The sequence below is a fragment of the Caretta caretta genome, chromosome 8, assembly GCF_965140235.1.
Source record: "Caretta caretta isolate rCarCar2 chromosome 8, rCarCar1.hap1, whole genome shotgun sequence".
Taxonomy (NCBI): domain Eukaryota; kingdom Metazoa; phylum Chordata; order Testudines; family Cheloniidae; genus Caretta; species Caretta caretta.
The window spans coordinates 74,683,250-74,702,009 of record NC_134213.1 but is presented as its reverse complement, the minus strand read 5'-3'; the positions used below and the strand labels follow the sequence as shown (position 1 = coordinate 74,702,009).

Sequence of the window (18,760 nt, the reverse complement as noted above, 5' to 3'; positions counted from 1 at the left end):
GTGAAGTACCAACGCTCACAGAAATAGTTCAGAATATTGCAGTTGATAGAATGTTTTTTTAGACCTGAAAAATTAATATCATTTAATGAGTACTGGTGATAAGAAAAAAAACCTGCTTTTTCTACCAAACTGTCTCTGATGATTTCCACAAAGTCTACACCTCCCCTTCTTTGAGAGAGATAGAAGTAGAGGAGGGGAGGTAGGCTGTGGTGGTTACTGATGTCCCAGAAGCTGTAGCTTCAGAGCAGATATGCGTGAAAAAATCCTTTGGCTAGGCAGGGGAACATGCTGTGGAGGACAACCAGAATCTGGTTTTGTATTCTCCCTGCTGAAGCTGCAGAGCCCCAACCCGTGCAGGGGGAGCAGCTGGGCTTCTGCCATCTCTAGATGCAGGAAACAGAGCACCACTCTTTTCCTTCTACCTGCCACAGGGCTTTTCAACTCGGGGTTGCTACCCTCCTCAGCACATAATGGAAAGTAGTGTAAGGAAAATCTCATGGTACAAATATGGGAGCAACCAGGTTTTGCTTTTGGCTGTTACAGCCCTGATCATGCCAACCTAGATGTTTGCAGAAGCCTGAGCATATTCAGACTGATCTGAGTGCTGTTGTGAGTAATAAAAGTGCTGCTCCTTCTCTCCTGACAAACCCATTACTTGTGGGAAATGCCTAGCATGCTTCTGGGCAATGTACAAATAAACCAAATACAGATTAATGCTAAGAAATCAGGCTTTACTAACCATGTGGTTTACTAACCATTATTTTTAGTCTGACTGTGCCCCTTGCCTTTACCAGGAAGAGAAAAGAAGAGAGAAACCCAGGGAGATTTTGGAGAGATGGGATTGAAACAAAGTCAAAGCACTGCCAGACTGCTGGTGTCTGCCATAAACAGTTCCAGCCATGAGCTCTGCATGCTAAGGGATAAAGAAGTTCAGGAGACCTGGCAATTTCTCAAGGAGACAATATTAAAGGCACAACTTCCAACTGTTGCGATGCAAAGGAAAGAGGAAGAATAGTAAAAGGTAATATGGCTCCAACAGAAGCTCTTTAATGACCTGAAAACGAAAACAGAATCCTACAAAAAGTGGGAATGTGGACAAATGGCTAACGAGGAGTACAAAAAATGACACAAGCATGTAAGGACAAAATCAGAAAGACTAAGGCACAAAATGAATTACACCTAGCAAGGGAAATAAGCAGCAAGAAGAAGAAGGATAGCTCAGTAGTTTGAGCATTGGTCTGCTAAACCCAGTGTTGTGAGTTCAATCCTTGAGGGGGTCATTTAGCGATCTGGGGCAAAAATTGTGGATTAGTCCTGCTTTGAGAAGGGGGTTGGACTAGATGACCTCTTGAGGTCCCGTCCAACTCTGATATTCTGTGTGATCAAGAGGTTCTTTAAATACATTAATAGTAAGAGAAAAACAAAGGAAAGTGTAGGTCTCCTTCTTAGCAGGCAAGTAGAACTAAGAACTTTTTAGTAAAGACTGAAGCAAGATAGGCAACACCTCAGCCTTCTTGATGTCATCAGTTAATAGTGATTAGATACTCAACACAATTAATACTAACAAACAGGGGGAAGCTATTCAAGCCAAAATAGGGAAAGAATGTTAAAGAACATTTAGATAAATTAGATATACTGTATTCAAGTTGGCAGGGCAAAGATGAAATTCATCTTAGAGTATTTAAGAAACTAGCTGAAGCAATCTGGGAACCATTATTAGCAATTTAAGAACTTGTGGAGGACAGATGAGGTCCCAGAGGACTGGAGAAGGGCAAACATAGTACCAATCTTTAAAAAGGGGAACAAAGAGGACCTGGAAAATTATAGACCTATCAGCTTAACTTTGATGCCTGGAAAGATACTAGATCAAATTATTAAACAATTTGTAAGCACTTAGAGGACAACAGGATTACAAAGAATAGCCAGCATGGATTTGTCATGAATAAATCATGCCAAACCAACCTAATTTCCTTTTTTGATACGGTTACTGACCTAGTGATGGGGGGAAGTAGTAGATGTGATATAGTAAGGCTTCTGATACACCCTCATGGGATAGTCTCATAATCAAACTAGGGAACTATGGGCTAGATGAAATTACTATAATGTGGATACACAACTGCTTGAAAAAGAGTAATTATCAATGGTTCACTGTAAAACTGGGAGGATGTATCTCATGAGGTCCCACAGGGGTCAGTTGTGGGTCCAGTATTATTCAATATTCACTGAAGATCTAGATTAGATATTAAGGGGAAAATTCTATCTATAAGGACATTTAAGATCTGGAATAGGCTTCCAAGGGAGGTTGTGGGATCCCCATCACTGGAAGTTTTACACCTCTCAAGGATGGTCTAGGTATATTTGGTCCTACCTCAGCACAGGGGGCTGGATTTGATGACTTCTCCAGATCTCTTCCAGCCTTTCCTTTCTATCGTTATATGCTCTGTATTTGCAGTAGGCATGCGGTGCTGTTCAGCCTGCAGCTCGCAAACAGGAGTCCTGGAAGTGCTCCTAAAGCAGCAGAAGCTGCACCCTGGCTTGCCTGTGGCCGGATCTTCCTTCCCCTTGCGGTGGGGATGGTGAGCTCAGCGCAGCCTGGCTGCAGACAGCACATGGGGACGGGGGAGTGAGTGATGCATGGGACAGGGGCTGGCAGCGCTGCGCTGACCCGCGTGTAGCCCTCGCGGTAGGATTTCTGAACCCAAGGGAAGGAAGGGGAGGGCAGTGGACATCTCCTGATTGGCCGGCGCGCCGGGGACCCGAGTTAAAGTGCAGCAGCGCTAGGAAGAGGAGGAGGCGGCGTCGGCTCAGCTCCCTGCTCCGGCAGCCAGAGCCGGGCACAACGCTCGCAATCAGCACCCAGGATGGGCAGCAGAGTCACTTTCTTTGAGGTGGGTGCCTGGCACCGAGGATCACTCCGGGCAGCGGAGCGGGCGCACGGCTGGCAGCGTAGCGAACTTGGGTGGGGTTCTAAAGAACGGGCAGTGACTGAGGCGCGGAGCCCTGCGCTGCTGGGAGCAGCCCGATCCCTGGAGCTGCACAGCAGGGAGGCTGGAGGCTAAAAGTGGCCGAGGGGTTTCTGCTGCATTCCCAGCAGTGAGCAAGGTGGGCTGCTGACTAGGCTCCTCCCTAGTGTCCCCATCACATCTGCAGGGAAGCTAAAGGCTACCAGCAACTCAGTTTACGGGGATTAACAGAAGCAGTTTTAAGTTGCAGGCTTTTGAAAACAGGGGGAATTTTATTTACTTGACTTTCATCAAATGCGAAGCACAAGGCCAAACCATCTGTGGCTTCCCCTAGGCCACATAGACCCATGGTTCAGAGCCTTAAACCAAAATGACACTAGCTCCCCCTCCCCCCAGAATTGTTATGTTTGTGTCATCCACGTATCTCTTCCAAGACGGCTGTTTTTCCAGTTTTCAGAGTAGCAGCCGTGTTAGTCTGTATCCACAAAAAGAACAGGAGTACTTGTGGCACCTTAGCGACTAACAAATTTATCAGAGCATAAGCTTTCATAGGCTACAGCCCACTTCATTGGATGCATAGAATGGAACATATAGTGTATATATATATATATATACACACACACAAGCTTATGCTCTAATACAATTGTTAGTCTCTAATGTGCCACAAGTACTCCTGTTCTTTTGTTTTTCCAGCAGCCCTCTCTTCCTGGGGCTGATCGCTCCAACTTGGCATTTTTGAGTGGCTATGTGAAGTGTTCAGGCTCAGAGGGCCAGTCACTGGAGAGGAAGAGGATCTCTGTATCCTGTTGTGGCTAGTTTCACACGGTTACTTGTGATTTGGGGAGGCCGTGGATCAGTGGCACTCATCTCTTTTTACAGCCCTTCCTAATCCCCCTGTTATGTTCAGTGTGCTCTGGGTATATATATCCTTGTTGTTTGAAAAAACAGAGGGAGATAAATGTCACTGGCACCGTTCATCTCTAGCTTCTTGGAAGACCCTTGTTAAATGTTGTATGTTGCAATACTGTACATACATAGGAGTCTTTTTTGAAACAGCATGAAAGCTTAAAAGCATATGCATGGAAAATCACTGAACCCCAGCACCTGTTCGTGAGTTTCTTTCATCAAAGGAGATGACTTCTTTATTTGTAAAGGCATTTGCACATTACAGTCATTTGCATACAGTGTCTGCTATGCTTTGGGACATTGCATAAACTATATATAATAATGGTCACTGATTAATAGAGCTGTATTTTCTGGTTCTAAAGGACAGGTGGGAAAAGTTGTTTGAAATGTTCTTGGCCATTTGTAAATGTCATTGGCTATAGATTTTAATGACGTACTTGATTCTTGCCTTAATGTGTATCAAATAAAAAAGTAATTAAGAAAGATTTTAATACATTCAACCTTTTCTGAGTGCATACTAAACACAGCATCACAAAAAGGCCTATCTTACCTTCTGGCATAACTTAAAGAATCTAAATTTAATCAACTACGTTAAGCTCTAATGGAGGGAATGTGTCTATATCTGCTAATTGAAAGTTCTGAAGGCTGGTTCATGTCAAAGCAGAGGGGGTGGAATTTCAAAATAATACTAATTAGCAGCTATCCTTCTAGATAACTGTTTCATTTTTGCAGTCTCTCATTTCAGATTCTCCACCATGAGACTCTCCCATATTAACCTAAAAGTAAATGCAAAAGCCTCTTTAATTAAAAAAAAAAAACCTGTAAAATGCAAAATCATCAATAAAATATCTGCATTTAAAAATTAACGATAGGTTTCAGAGTAGCAGCAGTGTTAGTCTGTATCTGCAAAAAGAAAAGGAGTACTTGTAGCACCTTAGAGACTAACAAATTTATTTGAGCATAAGCTCACGAAAGCTTATGCTCAAATAAATTTGTTAGTCTCTAAGGTGCCACAAGTACTCCTTTTTCTTTTAAAAATTAACAGGGTTTTAAACCCATCTGCAAAACAGCTCCTCCTCCATTTACTCGTCAAATCCTAAGGTCCATGATTCTGTCTTTTACCAAAACTTAGAAAACACTTCCGATATCTCTAGCACCTAAACAGGATGAGCTAGATTATCTCTGATCCTTACATGGGTGAACAAGATAGAGAAGATGCACAGAGCCTTCCTCCTATGGCCCTATCTATCTTGCCCTAAGGAATTTTAAGAAGAAATTCCCATTGGTATTACCAATATTTCTGCTGCATCAATGTTAGTTTCATTAGCCCTAGCATAGACAAGCACCTGGCAACTTCTTGTACTTTTAGCACAGTGTCAGTTATACCTCAGTAGCCCAGACTATAGGGCCAGACACAACTGCAAATTCTGCTAGTTCTCCCTGAGGAACAATCCACTCTATGCTTCACACTTGCCAGTAGAGTAGAGCTGAGCTGGCTGGCTGGCCATGAAGGAGTTGAAGACCATCTTCTTAAGGGGAGGTGCATTCCCTAGGAGATTTGAGAGGCATTAGACCAGATCATCAAGTCTGTCTGAGGTGCACTTCATGCCGGATTCAAGATGTGTGGGTGATGGCACAACAAAGATGGCTTTGCATTCCTCGGGTCTGAGGGCAGCAGCATACGTTGGGCTGCTCTAACTTACTGACAATAGCCCCACAGGGGCTGTTATCCTGTTGAGGCTCATCAGAGTGCAAAGTGCTTCTGCCACAGGCCCTGTATCTTATGTCATCTTACCAAAGAGGACAGTGTAGGTCTGGAATAGCTGGCTTTATGCAAAAGGAATCCTCCATTTACCTGTGTGACAGGGAGCAGTGCAAAAGGACATATTGGAGGCCGAGGACCTGGCCCAATGTAGTTCCCTCAGGCAAAATGCTCCCCAGAGCCCTTTCTGGGTCGGTGCAGTTCTGCATTAGGCTGTGCCTAAAACATTGTCTGGCTCACTAGCAGTTTTGCTGCTAAATGTTAGTGATGTCCGCAATCTTTTCAGAGGAAGTAAGGAATCCTGAACTTAAGTCTAATTAGGTCAGAAAAGAAAGGGAAAAAAATCTAAGTATTTTAAGAGCTCCATTCTGAATCCACTGATATCAGTGGGAGTTTTGCCAATGACTTTAGTGGGCAGAGAGCCTGGCAAATATGTTCTCACCATGTTTGGGGATCATAAATAGTCTGTTTTTGTTTTAAGAAGATTTGTCATTCACGTATAAGCTGACTCTGTAGGTCAAGAGCAGCCATTCTTTTTTCTATTGGCCAACACTACTGCCAGGAAGCTCAACAATTTTTTTGTTCCTTAGACTGGTAGAGATACAGTAAACAACCATTAGGGTCATTTTTGTTGATCACTTACGTTCCCTTCTCACCTATCTTTTGTCGAGAGGCTTTCTATGCAATAATTCCCAGTTTCAACCAGGGCTCACAATGAGGCAGGGAAAGTCATGCAGTGGCATTCTTATAAGCTCTGCCCCACGTGAGTTGCCAAAATGAGATGCTACTGTAGCTTATGCGGATGTATAAGATGATGATTGTTCTGTGAGCTCCACGGGCTACCTCAAGCTTAGTTCCCCTCAAGTGCTGCTTGAATGTGCCCACTGGCTCTGCTAGGCAACTTGGATTTGATTCCTTCTTGAGTGGTGAAAAAAATAGAAGTAGTGAGATTCTTCCAAATGCCACCCTCTCGTGGCACCAAAATGACACAGTAAATTGTGTAGCTCCATGATCTTCCCTCTCTTTTCTTACGTGAGGAATGAAATAGATAACAATGTTGGCATTTAAATCATCACTAGGCATCTGAGCTAATGCCTAAATGAGCTGAACGGGGCAGAGCTCAATAGCTCAGAGCTATCAGGTCTCTCTGCAGACTCAAGTAGATGTCTGGTCTTGGTTCACCTTTTTGAGATTTTCTTCACAACCGTAACAGCTAGATCCTTTTAAAAAAAAAAAAACAACAAAAAACGAAAGCTGAGATTCTGGAGAACTAGATAACAGCTTTAAAGAGGGGCAGGCATGCCACACGACCACCACATACTGGCTCAGTCTGAGCACTACTGGTAGCAGTGAGAAAGGCTGGAGCGAATAACTGCCCATACAGTTCACCCCACTAATTTGATTACACATATGTGGATAAAATCAAAATATTTTAGTATTTACAATTATAATGCTTCTTTGCATAAATTCAAAATGGAGTTATACGTATAGAGAAAAGTATCTAAGTTGTAGGCCAGTATTGTTTTATTATACACTCTGAAACCCTTATTATACTTTGCAATTCTGAAGCATCTTCCACTTGAGAATCACTAAGCACTTTACAAACATTAAAATCACACTCTGAATATTTTTACCTACTATTGTTATTGGCTAAGTTTAGGATTATTGTTACTGAAAGATTTTTTTTTCCATCTTATTTCATGCATTTAACTGACTTGGGACACAGTCAGTTTCACTTCATTTTTTTGGGTATAGTTACAAGGGGACTATACGTTGCCCATGTGCATGTGCGTTAAGGGTCCCGTGGGCGTAGCACCTTTGCCCTTTAACCCCAAGCAGAGAATTTAAAGTGAGGTCCCTGTTCACTAGGAATATAAATAATATTTCTACAATTAATGTAAGGGGGAATTAATTCCTGCACTGTAGCTGTAACACACCCCACACCTGAGGAAATACTCCTAGTGTGTGGAGTCCTCTCTGGCGCGCACACACACAGCCATCATCGCTAGCTGCATATCACCCTCCAGTGGTCAAGGCTTGCTGGGAGAAGGGAGGTTGTGGCCAAGATGTCCCTTTGTCCTGGCTAGCACCAGCTATTGAAATGGTTCACATGGGCCATTGCAGTTGTGGTGGAAATTTGGGCAGCCTTCAGAGCTACTCTAACCTGTGCTGTAGTAGAGTGGCTCCTAGCAGTGCTAGGACAGGGGAGACGCACTGCCTTTCCCTTCATTCTCTGGCTGGACTCAGCACTGGTGTAGGTGTGAAACAGGCCAAAGGGAGGATCCATTCTAGCCTGAATAAATTAATGTAACTCCATAGCTGTTCTGAGACTCATGAGATTACCGGATACAGAAATGTAACCAAGAAGAGAAGTTTAATACTTATCCTAGTAGTGACTATTACAGAGAGGGGAAACTGGTCAGTTCATGAGAGACTTAGGGCTCCTCTCAGTTTCAAACAACTTATGGAGTATTTTGTAAAACATTAGTGGATCAGAAGTAGGCAATTCCAACTATTATTCCAATTATTTATCAAGTTGGACTTTAGTCAGGATTATACTGACAACGCAAATCTAACTGTACCACACATTGAAGAAGCACTTCACAAGAGCATCTCTCTGTACAGAAAATCAAAAACAGTCAAATGAATATGAAAAGCACTGCATGTTCTTTCATCAAATGGCAAAGATTTATTATGCTATGGAAAGTATAGGCACATAAGCTCAGAAATACATCATGCCAGAGAAGTGCATCTATATTTTTTTACTGTAAATGAACAAAGTGAACACTTTTATATTCTGAATAATTTATATTTTTTCCATAGCCTCTGATGTTAGTGTGTTCAGATTTGCTGAGTTCTTTAGAAATTCTTACATAGTCATTGTTGGTTATTTGGTAGAGACATGGCAATTTAAGAAGTGACAGCTTTGCTGAGCTGTGTGGCTTTTAGAACAAATTACATCCTTCAGTTGCTCTACATAGAGATCAGAAGTGTTTTTAAAACAATACCTAATGAAGAGGTTCTTATAAAAAGAGTGCCACTTTGAGAAATAGGCTTCGCATGACATTGCAAAGCACAGCCCACCATGTTACTTGAAGCAGGGCCCCAATTCTGCAGTGAGCTCCATTGCAAGATAGAGGCCTAAGGGTGGGATCCACAAAGGAACTTAGGCATTGCAACACTGCCTAGAAAATCACAGAAACAACACTGCGATCCAGAAAGCCTGAGTTAGGTGCCTAAGGCTCCCTATACAATGAATGGGGAGAGATAGGCACCTTAGGTGGAGATCCACAAAACCCACATGCTAGGTGGGAAGCCGCCTAAATTAGCTTATAGGAGATGCCAACAACAGGGGTGTGTGTAAGCCCTGGCCCTCTATTGGAAATAGGCACCTGAGTCTGGGCTGCATGGAGGCACCTAGCTTTGCTTGTGATCCATGAACTGAGGGAAGATAGCCGCACCCAAGCTAGGTACTTGGCTGCCTAGTTGCATGCAAGACCCAAAACAAAACATCCAGAGAGGGAAAGAGGTAGGGTTGCCAGGTGTCCGGTTTTCAGCCGGAATGCCTGGTTGAAAAGGGACCTGGTGGCTCCAGTCAGCGCTGCTGACTGGGCTGTTAAAAGTCTGTCAGTGGCACAGTGGGGGCCCCGGGCTAAGGCAGGCCCCCTGCCTGTCCTGGCTCTGCACGGCTCCCAGAAGCGGCCTCCAGGGCCCTGCAGCCCTTAGGCGCATGGACAGCCAGGGAGGCTCCGCACACTGCTCCCAGCCCCAGCACTGGCTCCACAGCTTCCATTGGCTAGGAACTATGACCAATGGGAGCTGCGGGGGCAGCACAGCGGGTACGAGGGCAGTGCGCAGAGCCTCCCTGGCCACCCATGTGCCTGGGGGCCGCAGGGACCTGGCGGCTGCTTCTGGGAGCCACCTGAGGTAAGCGCCGCCTGGAGCCTGCACCCTGAACCCCTTTGCAAGCTCTTGCCCCAGCCCTGAGCCACCTCCTGCACCCAAACTCCCTACCAGAGCTCACACCCCCTCCAACACCCCAAACCCCCTCCCACACACCAACCCCCTGCCCCAGCCTGGAGTCCCCTCCCGGACCCAAACTCCTTCCCGGAGCCTGCACCCTGGACCGCACCCCCCCAACACCCTGCCCCAGCCCTGATCCCTCTCCTGCACCCCAAACCTCTCATCCCTGGCCACACCCCGGAGCCCTCTTCCAAACCCCTCATTTACTGATTTCCTCTACTCTCTTTCAATTATAGTAATCTTAGATATTTCTTGTAAATATAGTAGAAAAATGTTCAGCATTCAGTTAACATGTCCCTTTAAGATTCTTAAATTAAATAATCAATAAACAAATTACACTTAATATACCTGTGTTTGGAGTAGAATTATCTGGGGCCTTATCTTGCAAACCTTTACTCATCCTTACATGAAATAATAATCCCATTGATATCAACAGAATTACTTGCATAAGGACTATTTATGTGAGTAAGGGTTTGCAGGATTGGGCCCTTGGTTTTCTGAGCCAGATGTGTTTGTAAATCATCAGTTAGGCAGATTTAGTCATTAGTTCTTGATGAATTCATTGCATTTAGGGAATGTCTTAAGTGAAAGATTTTTCAAACTGAAAATGACTGGATAAAACAGAGATATGGTGTCTCTCTCCAGTGATGCCAAATTATTTAAGTGCCAGGACAGTTTTCCCCATCTCTTCTTGAGGAGGTTTTTTTTGTCTGTTTTCATGGGCCAAGGAGAAGCACACTTAAAGTTTACTGGTGGTGGGGAGGCTGGTTTGTTTAGTTTTTTAAAAAGGAGCTGGACGGTCATTTTCAAAGGTACAAAAAGGTAGCTAGGTGTCCAACTCCCCTTAAAAGTCAATAAGAATTGAGTGCTTAGCTCCCATTTGTGTTCTTGAAAACCTTCACCCTTGATCCACCTATCTCCCTGAAATCCTCTCTTGTATATTCTTCAAGTGTTTTGTCTAATCTAGTCAGGTGATTCCTTATGTTACCCCTGTGGTTATATTAAATAACCAGCATGTTGCTCAGTCCCTTCATTTGCAGATAAAGATGGCTTGAGGATCATGTGCAATTCAGATACAGAAGTGTGTGGTATGATCCTGAGCACCTGCTGTTCCAGATGACTTCAGTAGTAGTTATAGGTGCTTGACACCTCTCAGGATCAGGCCTGGTGTGAGGATCCCTGTTTCTGGGAGGTTTGCAGACATTGCAGGACTTACAGATTTGGGCTCTGACCTCACAGTGTTTGAAATCATGCTGGAACTTACTGTTGTTGCTAACAACATGGTTCTAGCATGATTTCCCTAACTGGTTTGGATAGGGAGCTGTTCTTGAGAACAAATGTTAGCAAAACTTCATCTTGGCTAGGGGTGGATTGAGTTGCGTCTACTACAGAAACAACAAGTGGCACCTTATAGACTAACAGATTTATTTGGGCATAAGCTTTCGTGGGTAAAAAAAACACTTCTTCAGATGGTTTTTTACCCACGAAAGCTTATGCCCAAATAAATCTGTTAGTCTTCCACCGGACTCATTGTTTTGGTATAGGCTAGCTACCCCCTGATACTAGTTTACTCCAGGTGTCCCTTCAGTTTCTGCCGAACTGAAGCTGTCATTTTAACAGCCCTTCAGGCTGTGAAGATAACCCTTTTAATGAGAGCTGGTGTGGTGCTGCCTGCCTAGAGCATTGCTGGAATATTGCAGGTCCTATTACAAAGGTTTCCCTTGCTCTACTGATCTCGACACTGCATGACTCAGAATAAGAATGTTGAGTTTAAATGCCTGGGGCAGGGTTGCTTGGACTGCAAAGAAAATTATGATTCTCTTCTTTTAAGACGGTTCCTTTGTGCATGACAAAGGTAAGGAAGCTGTGCATAAGATATTTGAATGATCTGGGAACACTTAAAGGGACACAACCAATCTAAACCACATGCTGCTGACTGAAAATGTTGTGTTTTTTTTTTTTTATTGTTACAAGCAACACTTAAGATTGCTATTGCTGAAACAGCTGACAGGAAAAAAAAGTTTCCCCTAGTTTCTTTACATTGTGCATTTGACAACACTTTGTGTATAGTCAGTTTCACTGCTTCCCCTTTAACACAGTTAGTCAAGCCATTACCCTGTTTGTGAGAGTCTTGGGAGAGAATCATTTTAAAAACAGGAAAATGTGATTGTAAAGAAACACCACCTGGCAGGAAGCCTCAGTGTTTGAAACTGACTGAATTTCAAGTTCAGCATTCCTTCAAGAAAACAAACATATTTGTTTGTCTATTACTATTATAAATATATGTTTTCAGACATAAAAGTTTCAAAGACTTTTTGGTAGGTAGGAGTTTTGCATGTTGAGCCCTAGGTGACTCCTCTGCACTGAAGTCTAAGCCCAGAAGCAAGAAAATTCTGAGGGGCTCTTTTCCCTTGTATTATATCCATTGTTGCCTTTGTCCCATAAACTTTGCTAAGTAAATGATCTGTGCCTGTCAAAGCTGCTTCAAGCACCTGTCCACATTGCCTCATAAGACCCCTGGGCTAATCCTGCTCCTTAGCAACAGAAAATCACAAAGAACAAGAATCCTAGAGGTTTCAAAGTCCTCTACTGCCATCTTCAGCCCCAAAGATTTTAGACATTATCTTTGCACTGCAGTTGGGAACAGGCCTCCCAGCTAGGGTTGCCAACTTTCGGATTGCAGAAAACTGAACACCCTTGTTCTGCCCCTTCCTGAGGCCACGCCCCTTCCCCATCCCTTCTCCAAGGCTCCACCGCCTCTTCCACTGTTGCTCACTCTCCCCGGCTCTCGCTCATTTTCACTGGGCTGGGTAGGGGTGTGGAAGAGGATGAGGGCTCCAGGGTGGGCCCAGAAATGAGGGGTTTGGTGTGTGGGAGGGGGCTCTAGGCTGGGGCAGTGGGATAGGGAGTGGGTACAGACTCTGGGCTGGGGGTTCAGGCTCTGAAGTGGGGCCAGAAATGAGGGGTTTGGGGCGAGCTCTGGGCTTGGGCATGGGGTTGGCGGACAGGGGGGTGAAGGCTCCAGCTGGGGGTGCAGGCTCTGGTGTGGGGCCGGGGCTGAGGGTTTCAAAGTGCAGGAGGGGGTGCGAGTTCTGGGAGGGAGTTTGGGTGTGAGAGGGGGTTCAGGGCACTGGCTCCAGGCCGCACTTACCTCTCAGAAGTGTCCAGCATTTCCCTCCGGCTCCTCTGAAGAGGCGCGGCTTGTTGCGCTGCCCCCATCTGGAGGCACTGACCCCACAGCTCCCACTGGCCATGGTTCCTGGCCAATGGGAGCTGTGGAGCTGGTGCTTGGGTTGGGAACAGTGCAGAGCCCCTATGGCCGCACCTCTGCCTAGGAGCTGGAGGAAAATGCTGGCCACTTCTAGGAGCCATGCAGAGCCAGGACAGGCAGGGAGCCTGCCTTAGCCCCGCTGACCAGAGCTGCCAGGATCTCTTTTCGACTGGGCATTCTGGTCAAAAACCGGACGCCCGGCAACCCTACTTCCAGCCTGCCCAGGTATACAGGCATGTGCTAGTGGGGCTCGAGCTAAAAATAGCAATATCTAACTACCTTGTCAGTAGGTAAGAACAAAGTTCTCAGATCTGACGCCATTAGGAAAAAAAGAAAAGGTGTTTCCCATAAATCAGCTACTTCACATGCATCCTACAACATACAGAGGCTAGATATATTCTGACATACACACATAGGTCCGACCTGAAGATCAGCTCTGTTAGCTTGAAAGCTTGTCTCTTTCACCAACAGAAGTTGATCCCATAGAAGATATTACTTTACCCACCTTATCTCATCCACACACACAATGCTCGACAGAAAGGGGGGTAATGGGCACTCTGACAGACATTTAACTATAACATTGCAAATCACAGTACTAATACATATAATTACCTTTTGATTTCCGAGAGGTAACTGCTGCCTCTTTGGGGACACATTTATTCCCTCAGGGCCAAGTCCTGGTTCTGTTAAAGTCAAGGACAAAATGGCTGTTGACTTGAGTGGGAATAGCATTTGGCCTTCTGGGTATGAGATAATTCTATTTCATACACCTTCTCTGCAGGTCTGGCCTCAAGAAAAATGGCACCCTGGATGAACTTGTATTTTGGTGCCCCTGGCCCTCAGTGGGCTCCCAGGCTCCCCACCACCCCTTGCACCTCTAACACCAGCATCCCCCTCCTGGACCCATGAGGGGAAATGGAGCTGGATGAATAGAGGAGATGGCATTGCTGCCTACTTTCCCCCTTTGAACGTTGCTGCTCTGTGCACCCTTGGGGTTGGGGGAGTGAAGTCAGAGCTCCCCTCCTCCAGGTCACTTTGCTCTCCCCTTACGCAGCCCAGATGGGGAGAGAGCAGCAACTCCTGGTGCTCGCCTCACAGCACAGACTAGGTGGGGAAAGTGACCTGGATGCATGGAGTGCTTGGTGGTGTTCCTTGATCCTCCCACACCACAGCCCCTTGGGGGGGCATGGAGGAATGTGGGGGGGGGGAGGAGCAGTGTCTGTGTGTCACCACTCCCACCCATGTTCCTCCCCCAGGAGGAAGCAGGTAGAAATCTGGATTTCCCCTCCACCCCCGACCAGCTGGGAGCAGTTTCTGACTCTACACTGGCAGTGCACACCTCTGGACAGCTCACCCCTTCACCATGGTGCCCCTGGGCAGTCGCCCAGGTGGCCCACCCCTAAGGCCGACCCTACTTCTCTGCCTGAATGTTGTTGGGTATGTACAGAATGTGATCACCACATGTCAAAACCCTCATTCAGTGTTTATTCTGTCGTGTGTATGTTATGGAATATGAAACAATATTGAAAATACTGGAGATATCCTTAGTATTGAATAAAAGCAGGCTTACCCTACTCTCATACGCAGACATGCCAATGTGATCAGTGGAGACAGTGAAGTCCAGTGCATGCTGGAACTTTTCAGCATGACTGGGAAGTAGGTACCACAGGGCTACTTTGCCAGTGCAAGTAAATACCCACTGAGTCAGCATTAGCTTTTGTGGCGCCCCTCTTCACTTTCTGAAAGCCCCATGAGGGCTATTTTTAAGGAGGCAGAATAGCTGCACTGGAATTGTGCTGTCAAGGCATTAGTGAGGGCTAGGATCCACTGTGGAGACATAAGGCCTCTGGTACATATCGAGGTATTTTTGTGTCTTGTGGGCTAAACTCCTTCCCATTTCCACAAGGGAGCAAATCCTTCTACCCCACTCCACCCTTCTCAGTGAGAACTACATCTTGGAGTTTGGAGTCTCCTCCTACGCTGGACATTCATTCTCAGACAGAAACTTGTGGCCTTAAGTCAAAGAAGACTTATCTGTACAAATACATGACAAAAGGATCACCAAGGTATTATGGGCTCCGGACCTTTCCTATATTGTCCTGTTAAACACTGACAGTTTGATTCATTCCCAGTGACGTCAAGGAATGAAATCTTGGTCCCACTGAAGTCAACAGTAGTTATGCATCGACTTCAGTGGGGTGATTTCCTGCAATATGACTACTCACAGAGTAAGTTATTACTCTGCATGAGGAAGGTGGCAGAAGTTGGCCCTGATGTTGCAATCTGTTTTTTCCATTATGTACTTTAGGAATGAGTGATAGAAGCAGAATAGACTAAAAGATCTTGGTTTTCCTCTCTCACAGACTGCTGCAAGACAAACTCTACTGACTTCAGTGGAGTTGTTCCTGATTCACATCAGTCTGAAATCAGAATCAGGTCCCGAGTGCAGCTTCACCTGCTTTTCTCACAAATAGCTTAGTATGACCGAGAAATCTCAAGGGAAGGGGGATATACTTACCTCAACTGAAATAAAGGAACTGTTTAGAGAGAGAAATTTGATAACTGAGGATAAAAAAAATTAAGTGATTGAACCTAAGAACAAATCATGTCATGGCCCTAGCTAAATCTAAGGAGCCTCACCTATGTAAGCAGTTTAATAAACAGGCAGGATTAATTTATTTTGTGTTGCTCTTATTCAGGGATAATTTTTCCTAGACTATAAAATAAGCTTTTTTTAAAAAACAAAACGAAAACCAACTGAGTGATTTTAAAAAATCAATACCGTATTTGCTTGTGTTAGTACCCAGCAGGATAAACTGAAATTTGGTGAGGCTATTCCAAATAAAAATGTCAACAAGTATAATTTCTAGGATGTGATGGCATGATCATTGTGTCTTTGAGTATTTTCAGAATGCTTATCACATCATTTTTGAAGATCAGTTGATACAGTTGAGAGCTGTATTAAATGCCCAAGTATGTCAAAAACAAAATATAAAGTCTCTAATTAAAGGGACACAATGATTAAAAACTGTATATCCCAAAAAATGAATGTACATACCTGTTTTATTAACAAAACTCAGCTTGGACAGTGAAACCGAGCAGTTTCCTTTTTGTTGGTAGTTTCAGTTTCTGTTCCCCATGCACAAACACAATGCTGCAAAGTTTGGGATGCAGACACGGCAGGGAGTATTTACAGTCAACCCAATAACTTATTTCATTGAAAGAAATATATACCTTTCCCACAAATATTCCCATTAGTTATAGCTTCTGTATAGAATGTAACTTTGGAGCCTCAAGTGACTGGAAAATAGCCCTTAGAAATATTGTTTAAAGGTTCTCTCTCTAATACTGCAGAGCAAGCCCCTGTAAAAAACATTAGTCATTCTTAATTACAGTCTTGGGAGGGATTTAAAGCCTGGTCTATATTTCAAACTTATACTGAAGGAACCGGTTCTTCAGATTTTGGCAGCTCATTGTGCACAGGTAGAAAAAGAGGATTGTTTAGGGCAAGTGAAGAGAGCAGGCATATACAAAACATTAAATAAGCTATCTCATCACTTCAAAACACTCCTATTATAAAGGTATTGACTATGTTTAGTTAGTATCATATTGAGGGTCTGATATTAATCTCCTCTCTTGGTTAGTTAATACCAAACAATTAAAATTAGATGTTTATTTTAAAACCCTCCAATACTAAGTAATGACAAAGTTCCAGTCATTTGATATGAGAGAGGAGTTCCATTACAAAGTGGGTCAATGAGAACAAACTGAGAAGGCTGCTCTAATGAGACGGGGCTTTGAAATCCCTGGAGACTGCTCCTCTTTTATTTTATTTTTTTCCTAAACTTGCAGTCTTTTCCAAACACTCTGCTCCTGGTGTTGGGACCTGTTTGGCCCAGCTGCCACTCACTGAAACCCCTGTGCCAGGTTGCAATCCCTGGAGCAGGGAGCCAAGCCCAGCCTCGCGGGACGGGAGTCACTGCTGCAAGGTGAGTGTGGGGCAGATTCACCTTCCAACTACCCCCAGGGCACCAGGTTTGCCTAGCCCAGGGATGGGTTAGTACGGCCCTGGACATGGCAACCCATCTAGCACCTTCTCACAACCCACTGGTGAGTCGGGGCCCATTATTTGGGAAACACTGTTTAAAGTATTCTCTTTTCCTATCCCCCTTTCCATACACATTCCCTCACATGGGGCTGGTAGACAATGGGGAATAGACATATACTTTTCATGATGGGATCACCTGGATTAATAACTACCCAGAAGCAAGAGTATGCCTGTATAGCATTGTCACAGCTGCCTAGGGGTTCATGGGTTCTACGCTTTATTTTTATGCTTTAGAATTTATCAGAGAATTCTCTATTTTCTATAGAATGTTTTAAACCAAGCCACTGAATTTTACATCATGGATCTAATTTTCTGATAAGTGTTATGGCGTGGTTAAAAATGATGCAGAAAGGACGACATTCTCTGATAAATGATATATGTGGTTTAAACTAACTTTTGTAGAACCCTGGTGGTTTAACATCTGTCAGTTTTATAGCATTTTTCCATCAGGACAAAATGTGCTGAAATTGCATGTGATACAATGAGTAAACTTAACTTCGACGTCTGATCCTACAAATCTTTATTCACTTGAAGGTTCTGCTCACAGGACTATTCACCTGCAATTACTCCATGGAGACTACCATAGAAGTTTGGGCCTTAAGTTATTTTCAGCACTGACATGACACCATTAAAATAAACAGATATTAATGTTGGGTGCGTCACATGTGGAATTTTAAAGATGAATGTTTTACAATAGCATTCAATGAACAGCAAAGAAGTGTCTAAGAAATCAGAGACACTAAGAGGACATCAGCAAGCTAACTTATCAGAGATTAAAGAAGTCAGGTATATGTTTAACATCAGAATTAAACGAAATAAATGGTGATATTTAAATTCTTTGATGTTGCCCAGGTAAGCAATAGTACATCTGTATTTGTACCTGAAGAGATATATTACAGCGCAAGATCTTTGTTGGTTTCTGTTAGACATGTTAGCTTATTTTAGTTAAACAATTCCAAGTGTACATAAGTAAATAAGTTCTATAATAATAGGTATGTTTCTTTTGACCAAAAGTGTAGTTTTACTCTGAAAGTGACTCTGTGGCATTGGGGAATTGTATGTTTATTATTGCTCAGTGACTTATAGGTCAATGTGCTCTATTTACAAGTAAAAATTATGACTTTTCTGTCTGTGCCAAGCTGTGTCTGACTTTTGCAACAGTAAAAGATTTGGCAGGACAAATTCTTCCCTCAGTTACACCTGTGAAACTTGATGGAAATCTAGCTTGCTATCCCATAGCTATGTTGTCTCTATTTTACTAACAAGTGTTTTGTTTGTTTTTTTTTAAAAGGCAAAATCCTATTTTGGTCAACACAGTAAGCACTTGTGGCTCTGACTACACACAGGGAGAAGATCTGTTTGGTAGGAAGTGCTCTTGCTCCAGAGTACAACTGCACTTAGAGATTTAAAGACCTGCAGTTGGTCCTGATCAAAGCTGCCTCTTGGTTATATCAGAAATAGTTATATTAGCACAGTCAGACGATTGGAAGAAGGTGGTACTTCATCCTTAGCAATGATCATATTTCTAAAGAATGCCCCAAGAGCTGCGAGATTAATCAGTCAGCAAACAGAGTTGTCATTTTGTTCTCTATCAGGTGGAAATCCTTGATTGGAAGACAAAGCAACAGCTGTGCTTTCTGGATAAGGTAAATGATAATATTGTTAAAATGGCAGGTGAAAGTTTTTAATTTTCTGTAAGTAAATGGAGTGCTTGTGAAAGGAGATGG

At 43.8% G+C, this 18,760-nt stretch overlaps 1 protein-coding gene across 6 annotated transcripts in view; it reads left to right on the top strand.

Moving 5' to 3' along the window:
* LOC125641778 (very-long-chain enoyl-CoA reductase) overlaps positions 1-18,760 on the top strand; it is a 49,010-nt gene that overhangs the window by 5,530 nt on the left and 24,720 nt on the right. For 2 of the 6 annotated variants that reach the window (XM_048862189.2, XM_048862188.2), the window contains exons 2-3: positions 795-2,888; positions 18,629-18,679. In XM_048862189.2, coding sequence (XP_048718146.1) covers positions 2,862-2,888; positions 18,629-18,679 — 78 coding nt within the window. In that variant the 5' untranslated portion in view covers positions 795-2,861. Of the gene's footprint in view, positions 1-794; positions 2,889-16,777; positions 18,680-18,760 lie in introns of all 6 variants that reach the window. The other 4 variants (XM_075131616.1, XM_075131614.1, XM_075131617.1 and 1 more) reach the window with 4 other exon arrangements.